The sequence below is a fragment of the Rhineura floridana genome, chromosome 5 (genome assembly GCF_030035675.1).
Source record: "Rhineura floridana isolate rRhiFlo1 chromosome 5, rRhiFlo1.hap2, whole genome shotgun sequence".
NCBI lineage: Eukaryota > Metazoa > Chordata > Lepidosauria > Squamata > Rhineuridae > Rhineura > Rhineura floridana.
Window position 1 is genome coordinate 58,221,924 of NC_084484.1, and position 18,156 is coordinate 58,240,079.

The window sequence follows — 18,156 nt, forward strand, 5'->3', positions numbered from 1 at the left end:
AAATTGTAATACAATTTGTAGTTGTATTACAATAGTATTGTATTGTAATTCAATTGTATTGTAATGTACAATTGTATTGTAATACAGGATATAAGAAATAAAATTAAAATTAAAAATCAATACAAATATTTAAAACAATGAATGTGCTGTCTCCCGCGTTCAACCACAAATCCATAGACACTGCGGACCGCCTAAATAAAGCAGTGGTCTGCAGACCACAGTTTGGGAAGCACTGTTCTAGTTGACCCTGAGTTCTGAGTCAGATTGCCCTTGGCCTTGGGGTGAGACTGCTTGTTATTAGACTGAACTCAACTTGCTTAAGATGAGCTGATAATATAAGCAGTTTGTCACGAATACAGATTGTGCCAGCACCCAAATGACAGGGCTCTCCTTACCTTGGGGATATTGTCTTTAGTCTAGCCTTATAATTAAGCTGACAAAAGTTACTGTCCTGCGAAAGAAATTTACTAACTTGCTAAGAGACCCACAGCCTATGTTTTCATACATGCTGCAAGGGCAAAATGCCCTCTCAACCACAGCCAGCATGGAAACGCAAGTTATTAGCCTCTTGACAGGCCAGTTATTGTTATTGCATTGCCTTTTAACAAGGGGAGATCCATCTTTCTCCACCAGCCTACTGCATTTTTGTGGATGGGATTGTCCTTCCTCTGTGTTGGCAAGGAAACCAATGGGTCAGCAGGTGAGAGTGGAGTGATCTGTCTCTACTTCACCAGCTCTCTGGGTTGCTTTCATTGAATTCCTGGTCACCTTTGGCTACCAGGTGAGTTGTTAAATATGTTATATTTAGCTGCTATTTTTAATAGTCTATTTTAGTGCATATTTTGGTTAAAACTGTGGGGAGTCAGGGAGGCTTCCTTAAGGGTTTCCCTTCCCCTATAATCTGAGCACTAAATTGTTCTTTTTCAAACCAAAAAATACCTTGCTAAAGTGAGTTGAATGGTGATGTTAAAATATATGTCTGGTACTCAGGATAAGCTGCATTCATAATAATTGCATTGATAATTATGAGTAAGTATGTTGAGATTCCAGATTAAGGCACGGTATGTCAAAGTTTAAGAATTTGGGGAATGCAGCAGCTACCTTGACTGTCATTCAAATGTAGACAGTAGCTGTCCACAGAAGGAAAAAAGCTTGTTATTGATCTCCTGTATATGTAGAAACCTCTCAACATGAACTGGTTTTCCCTTGTATTCAAATAGTAGTGCATACTTCATACTGTGCATACTTCATACTGCCTTATGGAGAATTTCACAAAAGTATGGTTTTGTAGATTAAATGTGGTTAGCTAATAATGGGGGTTTTTTGAGGAGGAAAATTTAATTATTAGAGAGTTGGGAGCTTTGTTTGGGTTTAGGGGCTTTAAAATATTATGTGAAAAGATGTTAGTTCATGCATGCAGCTAATTATTCAGAAACATGATTGTCAGATATATGAACTATAATTGTCTTATTCTTTTTAGCATCGTAGGATAAGTATGAGTAAAGATGCACCATTTCTTTTCAAATTGAAGAATCTAGTCTTTTGAAAGCAAAATTAAAAATTAATGACATCTTATCCAAATAATGTAATTCTAACATTATATATTCCTCTCCTTCTGTTGGTGTGTGTCTGTGTATATATGTATACAATTTTTAATTTAAAATACTTAATGTAATAGGTGTTGGCCCACAATAAATTTGTTTGTCTTAGGTACCACTAGATTTGTGCTGTTTTTTGTTTCTTTGTTGAAATAGACAAATATCATTTGGCAGTGGAATTCAGCAGGGGAGGTCAAGGGGGAAATGGAAAGGGCAGGATTGAAGCTTGAAATTGATAGACAAATGGTAAAGGAATACCTAATCACTTTGAACGAGTTCAAATCTCCAGGGTCCGATGAACTGCATCCTATGGTATTGAAGGAACTGGCAGAAGAACTCTTGGAACCACTGTCTATTATCTTTGTGAAATCATGGAGGATGGGTGAAGTGCCAGATGACTGGAGGAGGGCTAATGTTGTCCCTATCTTCAGAAAGGGCAAAAAGGAGATACCTGGAACCTACAGACCAGTCAGTCTGACATTAATAGCTTGGAAAATTCTGGAGCAGATTATAAAACGGTCAGTCTATAAGCTCCTTGAAAAAAATGCAGTGATTCCTAGAAGCCAACATGGATTTGTCAACAATAAATCCTGCCAGACTAACCTTACCTCCCTGGTAGATTGTGGGAATGCTGTGGACATAATATATCTTGACTTAACAAAGCTTTTGACAAAGTGCCCCATGATATTCTGATAAGCAAGCTAACTAAATGTGGGCTGAATGGAACAACTATGGGGTAGATCCACAGTTGGCTAAAGAATTGTACTCAAATAGTGCTTATCAATGGTTCCTTCTCAAACGGGGGAGGTAATGAGCAAGGTATTGCAGGGCTCGGTCCTGGGCCCAGTGCTCTTCAACATTTTGATTAATGGCTTGGATGAGGAGGTGCAGGCAACGCTTATCAAATTTGCAGACAATTCAAAATTGGGAGGGATAGGCAATACCCTGGAGGACAGAAACAAAATTCAAAGTGATCTTGATAGGCTGGGCTGAAAACAACAGAATAAAATTTAAGAGGGATAAGTTCAAAGTTCTACACCTAGGAAAAAGAAACCATGTGCACAGTTATAAGATGGGGGATACTTGGATCTTGGAATTGTTGTTCACAAGCTGAATATGAGCACACAGTGTGATGTGGCTGCAAAAAAGGCAAATGCAATTTTGGGTTTGTTTGTTTGTTTGATTTCTATCCCACCCTTCCTCCCAGCAGGAGCCCATAATGCAGGTTGCATTAACAGAAGTATACTTTCCAAATCGTGTGAAGTACTAGTTCCCCTGTATTCAGCACTGGTTAGGCCTCATCTTGAAGTATTGCCCCCAGTTCTGGACATCGCACTTTCAGGAGGATGCCAACAAACTGGAACAGGTTCAAAAGAGAGCAACAAGGATGATCAGGGACTGGAAACAAAGCCCTGTGAGGAGACACTGAAAGAATGGCAATGTTTAGCCTTGAGAAGCCAAGATTGAGGGGTGATATGATCGCACTCTTCAAGTACTTGAAAGATTGTCACACAGAGGAGGGCCAGGATCTCTTCTTGATCGTCCCAGGGTGCACGACATGGAATAATAGGCTCAAGTGACATGAAGCCAGATTTCGGCTGAACATCAGGAAAACCTTCCTAACTGTTAGAGTGGTACAACAATGGAACCAATTATCTGGGGAGGTGGTGGGCTCTCTAACACTGGAGGCATTTAGGAGGCAGCTGGACAGGTACCTGTTGGGTATGCTTTAAGTTGGATTCCTGCATTGAGCAGGAGTTTAGAGTCGATAGCCTTATAGCCCCTTCCAACTCTACTAATCTATGATCCTACCATTCTGGAATTTATCCAAATAAAATGTCAAGTGTTCTTGTTCTTCTTTTCATGAAGAGATACTGTGCAGCCATATTTTCACCAGAACTCATTGGTTGGATTCTTAGAAAGCCATGTGTACACATGGGAAGAACTGCATACAGTGCTAGCAGTTCTTTTAAGCTCCTGCTGCTGCATGTAGCTGAACAATCAAGCTACTACAAACCAGTTTGCCTGTTCAACAGTGTGAGTTGCTGCAATAGAAATAATAATGCTTAACAAGTGAGTACTTGGAAACACTATACAAAGCATGTCATGTGCATTATCTAGCTATAAGCCTTACAACAACCCTGGACGATTAGTAAGTAGTAGCATTCCCCATATTGCAAATGGGAGGACAGAGAGATAATTTGCCCAAGGCCATCTAGTGAAGCAGAGGCACAAATCAAACGGGACTTGCTTATTGGTCACTCAGTCTCTTGCCACATCCACTCAAACTTCAAAGACATATTCAACTGTTTTCCTCCTTTTGGCTGTGTGACGTTCCCTCCTTTGGCTCCACCTGTCAGGTTCCCACCTGCTTGTGGCTACCGCCTTTCACAAGGTACCACCTCAGGACACCACCAGTCAGGATCCTCGTTTTTATTTTTTTCTCACTCTGCTCTAGCACAGATCTCTCAAGATCCCACCACCAGCCACTCCTTGTAAACAATACTGCTAGAGACTTGGCCTTAGTCTCCCTATGGCTTGTTACTTTGTGTCTGGGTGCCCTTGCTGTCCACAACCCCCCTGTATCTTTGTCTATAAAGCATACAATCCTGGGTTGCTCTGGATACTTGACGATGTTACAATTTCTTCCTTCACCGCTGTCACCATTAGATACAGTTTCCCTTCAGCCTTGGTAAAACCGTGCCCTCCCTTCTGGTCTGTATATCCCCAGCCAAGGATCAGGCTTTTGGTAAACCAATAAAAGTATTTATTTGATAACACTAGGAAATAACAAGATTACTTTAGGAATGTTTAACAAGCGTATGGTTTCATATAGTGTCACTCTTATGTTTCCAGTTATATATATTCTGTCCAAATATCAGCCTACTAAAATCCAAACCTATCTCAGAACTCTGTCAACTCAATCCCAACTGCCTCCCACTTCAACTCCTTTTCCAATCACTCTTCTCCCAACTCCCCCCAACAACCTCTCTGACTCAACTGTCATCCTCTCATTTATACCTTCAGCCATTCAAATACTCAGCCAATCATCATCCAACATTCTCCAGCATTCCAGCCCATGTACTCCCCCCTCTTACTCAATTCACTTACCATATATCCCTATATAAACCCGCATTTACCATATTTACAGTTTTTAACATATAAGGACATCACAGGCTGCATGCAAGGGGCTGCATGCAGCCACAGCTTTCTAGCATAGCAGCTAAAAAATGTAAGCAGACATAATCAGGCAGTTATGTAGCATATCAGGTTACATGGAGCTTCCTGTAAAACAGAGGCTGTCTATGTGGTTGCAAGGTCTGTAAATAGCCTTCTCTCTCTTGTAGGTTTATGTATAGATAATTTAACGTGTGGTATGGTTTGCAGGATTTTGGTAATGCAAAATATGTATAAATGTTGCTGCTTCAAATATTAGAACTTCTGAAAGATCTGAAAATACAGAATATCTAGAAAGAAAAGAGAATTGTGTCAATCTTGTTTTAGAGGATTTGTTGTATTTCCAATTTTCTTGAATATTCAGGATACAAATGAGGATGGTGAAATAAAACAAGTCTTTCAACAGGCATGTGTGAAATCTCAGGAAATTATGTTGAAAGACATCAGAATTTTGCAAATGGAGTAATCAATATAATTGATACACAGTTCTCAACTTTGTTATTAAAGTATTCAAATCCCTGGCAGTTTGGCAATAATGAAAGAATCACAATACGTCAACCAGGTATCTTATGTAATAAGTTATACAACTGAGATTTCTAGATTTTTGGTTACCTTTTACTGAGTTCAGATTAACAAAACAAGACTGAAATCCTATGTGCAGTTAGTTGAAGTAAGTCCCACTGCACTCAGAAGGGCAGGGTTTCTCAGATTTTCTATCCCTAGGGCCCACTGGAAAACGCTGACAGTTACCGAAACCCACCAGTCACAAAACGGTAGTGCAGGGTTAGAGCCAGTAACAAAATGTTGGCAGATGGAGACAGAGTTTATCCTAATCAACTGGCAATTACTGGCATCATTTTCAGTAATTTTCAGATAAGGATTTTCTAATCTTTATTTGGTAGTTGCCAAATTCTTCGCCACAGTGATTTCCTTGTGGCAAGGAGATAGAGTTCCATAGTTCAGCTTTCTTCAGACATTGTGAATGTGCAGACATTGGCTCTGGAGGTATTATAACTAAGCATTCACATTTTAGGCAGAATTTGCGGAGCCAGAGGCTTTACATGAAGAAGGCATTTTATTTTATCTTTGCCTCCCCCCAAACATGCTACTTAAAGTATTTTTACCCATCTCCTTTCATTTCTTCTCCCCTTCTCCTTCACACCTAACCCTATTTCACCCCTCAAAAAACCCGTCTTGTTTCGTTCATCCTCACTCCTTTTACATTCCTTCCTTCCTCCTATAACAGCTGTCTTATCTCTTTCCTTTCTATTCCTCGTTTATTAGTTATTTATTTATGTATTTAAATTGACCTTTTATCTCTCTAATTTCCTTCAACACCTGCTCTTGCCCTTTCCTCTCAAAGCAGGGAGACCCCCTTCTCTCCCCACCAGAACTTTTCTTAGCAGTCAGCCACCTGATTGGGAAGTTGCTGATTGGCATCAATCCAACCAGAAGGCTATGGCACGGCCGGAGGATGGGATAGCCAAGGGAGGGAGGCACTGGGTGGGCTGTGGCACTGAAGCCCACTTGAAATTGGTGTTAGGCCCTCTGTGGTCCCAAAGCCCACTGTTCTCCCTCTTTATTTTATTCCAATGTCCATATATATACAACTAATGGATATGCTATACATGTAAACATGAACATAATCATAAACTATAAAAAACAACCATATAACAGTGTTCTTTACGGTGAAGTTTAATAGGTTACAGTGTAGTTTAAGTAAAGTAAAAATAAGCAAGATTTCATTGGAAGAGACAAGAAGTGGAAAAAAAGAGACAAGGACCAGACTGTACCCTTCAGGCTATATTCCAAAGACAAGAAAATACTCATAGGTTCCACCAGATAGTCCTATTTAGGCAATATATAAGTCTGGAGTAATTGTGTATTCATATGTGTCATAAAAGTCTACCAGATGGCAAAAAAATCTTCAGGGCATGCTGCACTGCTTAGAATGGGAAGGGAACCTCTGGCCTGTCAGCTGATCTTGGCCTGCCAGGGAATCCAGTTTGGCCTGTGAGGTTGTTTCCCCCCAAATCACGCCCACCTGCCCATTGGCTGATGTCACTCATGACATCAGCTGAAGGGCAGGGTTCAGTTCTGCCTTGCCTGAGCATGCCTCTTCCCAGCTGACAAGTGACCGTTTTTTAAAAAATCCTGCTCAGTTTGGCTATGTATGTCTGTTCCCTGCCGGTGCACACAGCCAAGGCAACCTTCTCCCACTTGCAGCCTGATGCTCGCAAAAGGCAAGCTGATGGGGAAGACAGAAAGGAATGCTTTGCCAGGCAAGCCTCCTTGTGCTGTGGTTCCCAAGCGCCCAACAGCCAACTCCTTGGGAATACTGCACAAGGGATTTTGACAAGTGGGCAGGACAACCCCTTTGTTAATTATGTGATAATGTCATAATATGATTGACAGGTGTGTCATCCCACCAACCTGTCAAAGTTTGCCTATGGGGTGGTGCCAGATGAAGAACTAGCCCTCAGAGCCAAAAATGGTTCCCCACCCTTGACTTCAAATCTTCAAATGATGGATTAGTTTTTCAGAAATAGAAATGTACAAAACATTTTCATACTATCTGTCCATGGTGATGTTAATACGATCCTTCCATCCCTGCACAATAATCAGACAGGCAGCTACCGATAAATACACTACCAAGGGTTTTCATGTTATTTCAGCATTATCTCCTATAAACATTGTCAGTAAGCACAACTTAGGGTCCAAGTCCACCCTGTGTATCCAGTTAGAGAACTAATCTCAAGTAGCACTTTATGTAAATCCCTAGTTGACATGATAACGGTCTTGAAAGGCCTTTTTGCCCAGTTATGATTACATGTGAATATTTCAATTTTCTAATCTGCAGGATCCTTAAATTGGATTAAGTTGGGACCCAGCTAGTTTTTCAGAGAGTTGTTGGCTAGGAAGGGGGACACCCTGATCATTGAAATATGCCCAAGGCCACTGTTTGAGAAACACTGCATTAGAGATTCTGAGTAAACTGCATGAGCATTGGGCTAGAAAAATATACGGTGCACTGTCCATTGTAGCGGTCATGCAAAAATGCTCATGCAAGAGAAATTCTCCTCCCCTCATCTCATACCTCACCCTCCTGACCTTCAGGAGACATTTGTGGGGGGTTACATAGGGAGGAAGGGTGGGGAATTCAGTTGTCCTTGCATGAATGCTACATTAGTTACAACAGTAAGCCTGCTGTCCTATTCAAACTTATTTGGGAGTCAGTATAGGAATGCACTGCCCATCTTAGGGAAACTAGAACAATTCTTCTGGGTAAAGAGCCAATCCAGAAGTTCATTTTCAGAAGTGTTACTGTCCTCTCGCATGATTCTTTACACCTTAGATTTGATGTGTGGAAAGAATTTGGGGAAGTTTCACCATGTCAAAATCATTTATAAAATTTGCTCACTGGAAAGTGGGAAAACTAAAACAACAGAATCAGAAAACAAACTCAGATTCTGTGCACTGTGTAGAGCTCCTTTTCTCCTGGAGGTTTTAAGTAAGTGATGGATTTGAAGTAAAAAAGAAGAAGAGGAACTGGTTGCTGAGACCAGTGATTCAGGAAGAGAAAGAGGAATTAAACACTCGAGGAAACAAGAAGTGTATATATATGTGTGTGTGTGAGAGAGAGAGACAGAGAGACTCTGTGATGGATTCACTTTTGATATTTGTCAAGCTGCATTCTTAAGTTCAAGTTGTAAGGTCATATAGACAAGTGGTGATAGATCTTGTACCTACATTTCATGCAGATTGGCAGTGGCTGCCTGGCAATTGATTTCCTAAACTGGGGGGGGGGGGCTATAATAATTTGAGAGGCATGGAAAATACTAATTTTGATGAATTGTTTCCAATTATTGTAAAAGGTTTGTTGTTGTTTTGTGTAATTGTTCATACTTTTAGCTGAGTTTATGTATGCATTCCACAGTGAGGTGGATTTTAGTTTCCCACCCTAAGCTAGTGCAGGTATTTTCATATGACTTGGGATCTATATCTCTGGCTGAAATCTTCCAGACACTTGCTTGATATCTCGGTAGCTTTTGTATCCTTCTGAACCGACTTGGTGAGATGTGTATTGGAGGCACTGTTTTACAGTGGTTCCAATCCTACCTCCAGGGTCATTTTCAGAGAATAGCATTGGGTGATTACCTTTTAGCCCCCTTGCAATTGTGCTGTGGGGTGCCACAGGGTACCATCTTGTCCCCAGTGCTGTTTAACATCTATATGAAGTCCTCTTATTTCAGGAGATTTGGGGCAAGGTGTCAGCAGTACGCTGATGATTCCCAGCTCTATTTCTTTGTAACATCAGAATCTGGAGAGGCTGTGCAAGCCCTGGACCGGTGGCTGGACTTAGTGGTGGACTGGCTAAGGGCCAATAAATTTAGTCTGAATCCTGGCCAGACGGAAGTGCTATGGGTTGGTAGTTCCCAAGTTCAGATAATTGGTCAATTGCCTGCTTTGGACGGGGTCGTACTCCCTCTGAATCAGCAGGTTCAAAGTCTGGGGGTGCTCCTGCATCCATCTTTGTTGCTAGCGGCCCAGGTGACCTCAGTGGCTAGGAGTACCTTTTACTAGCTTTGGCTGATAAGACAGCTGCAGCTGTTTCTGGACCACAATACCCGAACCACTGTTGACCAGAGGTAACCTCCAGGCTGGATTTCTGTAATGTGCTCTATGTGTGGTTGCCCTTGAGGTTGGTCCCAAAGTTGCAGCTGGTGCAAAATGTGGTGGCGCAACTGCTCACTGGGGCAGGGTATTGCCAACATGTTACCCTGCTGCTGAAAGAATTGCACTGGCTGCCCATTAGGTACCAAGCCAAGTTCAAGGTTCTGGTTTTGTTGTACAAAGCCCTATGCAGCTTGGGACCAGGATACCTGAAATATTGTCTTACTCTTTATATACCCAGTTGATCACTGTGTTCTGCAGGTGAGGGCCTCCCGCAGATATCATCTTATCAGGAGGTCCGTTCCACACAACATAGGAAATGGGCCTTCAGTGTAGTGGCACCTACTCTTTGGAATTCCCTCCCCTTAAATATTAGATAGGAATAATCTCTGTTACCTTTTTGGTGCCTACTGAAGACCTTCCTCTTTAAAGAAGCCTTTTAAGTAGGCCTTGTCCCAGTGTGCATCTCTGTTAGAATTACTTTTTTAGATGTTTTTAAAACTTTTGTTAAAAAAGATGTTTTGTTTTAATATGTTTTAGAGATGTTTGTTTTAAAATGTTTTAAAGTCTTTTGTTTTTAAGATATTTTAGAGTGTTTTTAGTGTTTTTCTTTGCCACCCTGGGCTCCTTCTAGGAAGAAGGGTGAGATATAAATTTAACAATAACAATAACAAAACAACAACAACAACAACAATAATAATAAATAGTAATTCCTATTCAGCTTAAAGGCCTGTCTGTTGGTGGTGATTAAGTCTTTTATCACCAAACCAGAAGCACAGGCATATTCCCTGGAAAAAGAGGCACCATGTCGCATGGGAGTTTGTGCACCATTCCTCTCCTCCACCCATGGTGAGATGGTGAGATATTTTGGCTTGCTGTGTGGGACAGTGGGGATCAGACTTTTATCAAACTTTGATTAAACTTTTAAACCACATGTTTCCTTGCAAGTTGACTGAAATAATATAAATTTCACTCACCAGTTTTTTTGGTTCACTTTCTTTTATGACTGTTTCTGTCCATATTTATTTTGGGCAAATCAGTTTTGGAGGACCATAATATATTTTTTGTGCAATGGGTTATATTGAGAATGAATAATTTAGCTTTAAAACATATTTTATTTTATTTTGTCTTTTTGTTCAGGTCGTCTGGTAGGAGCTTTGGATGCAGTACTTGATTCTAATGCACGTGTTGCTCCATTTCGAATTTTGCTTCAAGTGCCAGGATCACCTACTTACTCTGCCGTAGCTTGTGGTGAGTTATTGAATGGATCAGACGTTTACTGGGCCATAGCCATGGGTGAGTTGCATACCAACAAAAACTGAAGTCTGAGCATGCTGTGATCTAAGTCTGAGCATGCTGTGGTCTGCATGTTGAAGAAGCTGAAGGTAACACAAATTAATAACATTGCTACGTGGATAAGGGCTCATTTAACAACCCAAATATAATTTGTAACTATTCCAGATATAGGTAATATAAATGCTTGTTAACACATTAAAAGTGCACAAGGCATTCAGTTGTGGGAAACAGTTCCATGGCTTTTTATGCTGTGGTATACATGCTTTTCCTGTATCCTGGAAATTTTTGAAAGAGTAAAAAGGTAAAAAAAACAAAAACCCTATAACTTTTCCCCTGGCATGGTAGATTTGTATACATGGGCAACTGGGTATTTTATGTTGGTAGCATTTAAACATTGGAAGCCCTTCTTGCAGTCTGAAATGCTACAGATCGGCAAAAGATACATCACATGGGGCTTCTAACTTGGCTGCTTTAGTGTATCATGCTTTGTGTATTTTCTGAATGGATGTTATTGTTGTATGTTAGATTACCTCTGGCTTGAAACTATCCTGGAAATCCATCGATAAGCCTTGGTACATCAGATTGAAGAAGAAAGGGCTGTGTATTGAATTTGGGTAGAACTGCACAGGGCTTGTCACTTTTGGGAGCAGTGCAGAATGTTCTTATTTTTCAGAATAGCAGTTCTCAGTTTTAGACAAGTAATATACTCTCAAAAGTCATTGGGTTATATCTAATGCTGTGTGCATGTAGTTCTATTTGTGCAAAGGAACTTCTTTCTATCTTCTCCCCAAGGACCCCCCCCAAATCTATTCTGGAGGGTTCCCTAATGCTCTGGAGCTGATTTTGAGGGTGCATGGAGGGCTGCAGGTGAAAGGAGAGGAACCTTATGTTGCACAAGTGGAAGTCTGATGCAGAACAACAGCGTTGGATACTACCCACTCTTATTTGTGACAATGTTAAAATGGAGAAAGTGGGTTTAGTGTACTCTGATTTTCCTTGTCTTAAAACTACCTGACTCCTTTGATTAGCAGAGTAGAGTTTTGTTTATCTTTAAATTCATGAGCAATTTTACTGTTTTCTTTGGGTTTAAGAGGATTCCTTGACTTGCCACATTTGGTACTAGCATGATTCAGTTTCTTTTTTGAAAGGCATTTGAAAGCAACGTTGACAACATTCGGTTCCCTTGCCTCTTGTACAAGGGCAGTGTTCACATGGGTTGCTAGCTTATCATGCTTTATTGTGTATGAGGTGTGTGCTGGTGCACTCTGCCCAGTCACTGCTGCTTCATTCCTCCCCTGGTGCAAGTAGCAAAAACAAACCAGAAAGCTGCACTTAAACTTGGCTACCTGTTATGTTCAAATCTGGAATTGTGGTTTATTCCACGTTAACAAGCCAGTATCACTAGCCAACCGTAAACCATGGCTCCTAGCTTGTTTAGGAAGCAACAAGCCACAGTTCTGGGTTCAGGCATAATGAAAATCATGGCGCAATTGCGGCTTCCTGGTTCCCACAGGTATCAGTAGAGGAAGAGTGAAGTGGGAGCGATTAGGCAGCATGCACCAGAATGCTGCTCATGCACAATCAACCAGCAACCCTGGCTTAGAGTGACATGCAAGCACCCACTCTGCTTTGCTTTTGTAACTTCTCCCTAGAGTGTGTAGCTTCCTCATGTTGCATTACAGTACTCTTTCCAAGTCAAATCTCCTCCTGTCTTGTCTTTCTCCTCACTTGAACTTGAAGGTTGCAATAAAATAAGTTAATTTGTCTAGCTAGTGGGATAATAATTGATATTTGTAGGATCAATGTTGCATCGATTAGCAGTGTACAGCCAAAGCATTTTTGTGGCTACATAAAGTTAGGTTCATAAGATACTGTGGAGTTGGATCATAAATTATTTAAATTGGCTTGCCACTGCATGCTGCCACCAGCAGCATTGAAATGGTCTTTCTAGGCTTGACAATAAAATGTAAATGTACTGCCTTCTAGTCGATTCTGACTTATGACGATAGGGTTTTCATGAGGCTGAGAGGCAGTGACTAGCCTAAGGTCATCCAGTGAACTTTATGGCTATGTGGGGATTAGAACCCTGGTCTCCCAGGTCGCAGTCCAACACCTTAACCACTACACCACACTGGTTCTCCTAGGCTTGACAATAGCAGTCAGGAAAACAACAAGTGGACCCCTTTTTTCCCCTCTCGCAATCAGCAGGATTGATTTTTGTACTCTGCTTTTTTGACTTTCTTGCAAAAAATGAAGGGAAAAGCACTGAGATTGTCTCTTGCATTCACTGCAAGGGACTAGAAAGAAAAATATACTGTCCTTGGTGCTTTTTTTGTGCTTGATTTAGATATGTATCTGTTTGGGACATGTGTGGAAGCCACTTTCCTTTTAAAATATAAGCAGTAAGCCAGAAATGACCCATGCCTCTTCTTGCATGTATTTTTAAGGGTTATACAATGAGTTATATGTGAGCTTTTTATATTTAACACAGTCCATTTGTGTCTTGCATTCTGGTATCTTTGCTAGACTACAGAAGGTTTTGTAAGAGGCAAGATGAGGACAGCTGTGTAAATAATTATTTACATGTCACTTGCCCATCCTGCTTACTTGTACTGTTTCTCTGTCCTTCATGCCCCTCTTCCCTGGACCAATGCAGTGATGCTGAATACAGCTGTGTATTTTCCTTCTGTGTATAATCCTTGCTCTAACATCATTATTGTTGCCAGCATAATGAGATTTGCCACACCACACAGATAAAACAGAAAAGTCTGAATTTTGTACCGCATGGAAACGCTTAATATTGATCAGCTTCTGTATCTGGAAACCCACTCAGTGTAACAGTGTTGTTGTAATGTCACAATCCTCCCACATTTACTGTCTGATAGACATTGTTGAAGACAAAAACTTTACTTACAGCTTGTAATCTTGAATGCTGTGTTGCATGTAGAAATTACTCATTGTTTCCTCTCATATTTTGCTCATTAAGATAAGGGAAGAAAACAAATGATTAATTTGGTTGTTTGATAACAAATAGAACACATACGGAACTGAAAGAAGAACAATATTAAAATCTGGACCAAAGAGAAGTGGTTGAAATTCAGCTCATAAAGAAAGTGAAAAGAGACTTGACTCTAGTAGAGGTAGCTTGCAGATGTTTATATTTAGTTATAAAAATTTGATTCCATTCTTCATCAGAAATCAATTTAGGGCAGGTTCCAACATACAGTGACATAAAACCAACAAATAAAACAATTCCAAACCAACTGGTCATAAAAATCAGCATATAACTGTCGTGTGTCAGTCAGTTTAAACATCTTAGCCTGTATTATTCGGTCAGTGTTGTTCACTCAAATGCCTAGTGAAAAAGAACTTTTTTTGCCTGGCCCTGGAAATTAATTAAAGTTGACACCTGCCTGGCTTTGCTATGGGTCGTGGAAGGGTTGTCCATAGCCACCTGCTACTGCAGAGAATTCTGGTAGCCTGAGCTTCATATGGTGATAGTATAACCAACAGCCCCCCCCCCCGGCAGATCTCAAATCACAGGTAGAACATTACAGGGAGACTGTTTCTTCATGTAGATGGTAGTAAGCCAAACAACTCACTGTTCTTCAGGGAGACAAGACCCTGCTTTTTAAATTTATTTCAGTTAAAATGTATGCTCCATCATATCCACTTAAAACAGATTACAGAGATGAACAATCAACAGAATTTAAAACTGTCATTAATACAAATTACATAAATAGCTAAAATATCAATGTTTCATATCAATCATCATAGCATGTTTCATATCAATATCAATAACTATTATACAGTATGTCTAGTAGTATGTCTTGAGTCTAAGGACGGTCAAGAGTAAGCCCATCTTGCCTGTTCCTCTTCTCTGTCTTGTACAATAACCCTCCCCACTCTTTTTCTTGCTCACACTAAGGAGTCATCGTATCACTGGCGCATGTATAATTACTTGAGTAGGAAAGCTTACGTCCCCCATCTTACCTCCTTTCTAAAGTACAAAAGCTTTGTCTAAAGGAGTTGTATGTAAGAGGCAGCAGTTCTGTTTTATGTTGTTTTGTCATTGACTCCAACTATGGGCAGATACAGCTCCACATAGCAATATTTTGCAGTCTTTCACATCTTTTTTTAAAGCTAGCAAAGGCCGTTTTTAATACTAATGTTTTGGGTGTGTGCATTTGTTTGAGCAGGAGTTATCTTGATTAATAGTGTTTATCAAGATCCATCACAAGGTTTTCCTGTTGAGGAAGTTAACTCTTGGACAGTTTCCCTAGCAATTGGCATTCTCTGTGGGAAATCTAGCAAAGGAAAGTGGAAAAATATTTAGCTGTATTTATCATCTCTTGTGTGAAGCAGTGTGCAATATCTTTCATGATTGCTGTGCTTGTGTTTGATTATGTTTATCTGACCCCCTGCCATCCTCAGATGTTCTTTTTCTCTGGAAAAGGGGGCTGATGCTTCCTCCTTTTCCAATAATCCACCTAATTTACAATGAAATCCTGTACATGTTTGTATCCTACTGTGTTCAGTGGGGGTCTGTTCCCATGTAAGTGTCTACAGGATTGCAGCCGTAATGATTTCTGCAGGTAGGTGGATGCTTCTTTGCCTCCTAATAGACCTGCTCTTGACATTCACTCTCTCTTTTTCTTGGTGGTATGTTGACTACTCATGTGGACCTGTATAGGAATTATATAAAGGGCAGCTGCTTTAGTGTCATTCATTGAAGCAGTATAGGGCTTGCTCATGTGAAATGGGATACATTGATTGTTTCCAGGGTTATGAATTTGGCATTGTTTTAAATAAGACAATCTCCCCTTTGATTTACATACCTGCAGGTACTAATCCAGACTCCTACTGCTTTCTCGTTTGCTGCATGCTTACCACTAATTCAGGTACTACATATTCAGTTCTCCTGAAGTGAAAGGAGAGGCCTAGCGTATCGTAGGGTTCTTTTCCTCATTACAGTGTTGGCTTTATGACATGATAGAGTTTATGTGAGGCCTGTCTACACACAAGTGAATGAGGTGGTAGAGTGGATTGTACCGTTTGCAGAATGCTCCCTTTTGTGTGAAAAAATCCGTGCATGTAGAAAATGAGCACAACAGGAAGTGACCTAGGCTAAACCTTGCTCCCTTATGTGCTAGTTTTGTTTTATGTTTACTTGTGGGGAAGTTGTGTGTGTGTGTGTTTTTATGTGGGGAGCACTCATAATGGTATTCAACCCCCCCACACACCCATTTGCCGTATAAAATTATGAAGTCTGCTCTTACTACTTATCCTACCATAGCCATAGACCAGATCTCAGTAAATCAGAGACTGAACTCAACTAAGTAGATATCAGCTGAACAATCCATTAAGTGTTTTGCTCTGACAGCCAAAATAGTGTTGTGGAGCAGTATTAGGAAAGGGCTCTTGCCCTCATGCTTTGCTTGTGGGCTTCCCACAGGGATCTGGTTGGCCACTGTGGCAGACAGGATGCTGGACTATATAGTCCTCTGGTCTAATAAAGCAGGGCTCTTCTTATGTTACGCTTCAGCTTCAGAATGTTCTTATTGGGAAGCCATGCCCTTAATTATGTCTCCATGATGGTTTGAGTAAATCAATTGAATCAGTATTTTACTGTTGCTGCATGAGAAACAGCTCAGTAATGAAAGATCACAATAACATAGGCTATCTTCACAAGTGAAATAACAGGTTCTGTTGTCCTAATTATATGGTGATATGTATCTACAGAAAGCTATTGAAATAGGCATGAAACTAGAAATACTAAAACAGAAAAAAATAATTGGTTTGTGTCTAAAGTTGTATGTTATTGAAAATTCTTTGATTGGTTTTAATTCATTTGTACGATTCCCGTTTTTAATATACATTTGTGTTATTTTTCCTTCTGAATTTGAAAACATTTTCTGCCATAATGGTACCTTGTTCAGTGATGTCTTGTCCTCTCTCTCCCTTTCTTATGCCAGGTGCCACAACTGAGGAGATAAATCATCACTGGGAGTGGTTGGAACAAAACCTACTCCACACCTTGTCTGTGTTTGATAATAAAGAAGATATTGTTAGTTTTGTCAAAGGTAAAATAAAGGTAGGCTTTCATCCTTTCCACTAGTTTTAAAATTGATAAAAGAGGCTGTTGTGGAGCAGAGTCATCATTCCCTTTGGATATCTTTTGGAGCTGATTAGACTCCATGCTTAAGGAACAGTGGACATGCATTCTTGAATTCTTTAACAACTGTCTCTGTTCCTCCAGTTTTCTTTCCTACAATACAGATATGAGATCCTCAGTAATCTTTAATGTCTGTATCTTGACCCATTTTCCTTTCCCTAATGAGTTGTTCATAGGAACATAGGAAGCTGCATTATACCATGTCAGAACATTGGTCCATCTAACTCGCCAGGGTTTCAAATGGGACATTCTGAGCCCTACCTGGAAATGCCAGGGATTGAACCTGGGCCTTCTGCATGTAATGCACTCCATCAGACTGTACAATTAAGTTTTCTGTTTGATCTTCCAGATTTGTCTCTTCAGTCTTTTGTGTAGAATGTTCTGTACATATGCACTTACACATGTCATTATTGAGATGATTACTGGGTACCTAAAAAGTACAAAACCCTTTATCTGAAGCCCCATCATAAAGACAGAACTGCCCAGTAATTACCAAATCACAAGCCGTCCTCGTCCTTGGAAATGAAAAGAAGCTAGCTTTATGTAAGCTCCACATCAGCATTTAGTCCCTGATTTTTTTCTTTTTTCACCTTCATTGCTATGGGTAATTCCTTGCTGTTGTCAGGGATGTCAGCTTAGGAAGTTAGTAATTCTTAAAGGGCTAATCTCTTATCTAGTAGCATATGAATCAAACTGTCATGCAGTAGAACTATTTACTTTGGCGGCTTCTGTCCTGTTATAATCTTGGTCAAAATGCACATTGCATTTTTCTCTCTTTCTCTTTTTTTTTTTTTACAATAATTTTTATTCAAATTTTCATAAAACATACAAAACAAAATCATAAAACATTCAAAGACAAAAAACAAAACAAAACAAAAATGATTAAACAAAAAAATAAAATGTTGACTTCCCATTTGTCGCAGATCAAATCAGTTATAGGTCTACAATATATAACAATCCTGTCTCTTAAATTATATTATAAAATCACTTTCCTCCAGTAGTTATCTTAATTAATCATCAAATCTCATAAACATTACTTTATTCTTTCCACAAAAAGTCAAAGAGAGGTTTCAATTCTTTAAGAAATATATCTATCAATTTTTCTCCTAATAAACATGTCGATTAATCCATCTCAATAATAATAATAATCTTATTGTCATAACCATAGTCCAAATAAACATATCGATTAATCCATCTCATCAAAATCTGTTAGGTCCAATAATTTCAATAGCCATT

The 18,156-nt window shown here is 39.9% G+C and overlaps 1 protein-coding gene across 5 annotated transcripts in view; it reads left to right on the plus strand.

The window, feature by feature from the left end:
* Positions 1-18,156, plus strand: part of TBC1D8 (TBC1 domain family member 8) — a 77,757-nt gene that overhangs the window by 12,397 nt on the left and 47,204 nt on the right. For 4 of the 5 annotated variants that reach the window (XM_061626844.1, XM_061626840.1, XM_061626841.1 and 1 more), the window contains exons 2-3: positions 10,590-10,745; positions 16,721-16,839. In XM_061626844.1, coding sequence (XP_061482828.1) covers positions 10,742-10,745; positions 16,721-16,839 — 123 coding nt within the window. In that variant the 5' untranslated portion in view covers positions 10,590-10,741. The remainder of the gene's footprint in view (positions 1-10,589; positions 10,746-16,720; positions 16,840-18,156) is intronic. The other variant, XM_061626843.1, reaches the window with a different exon arrangement.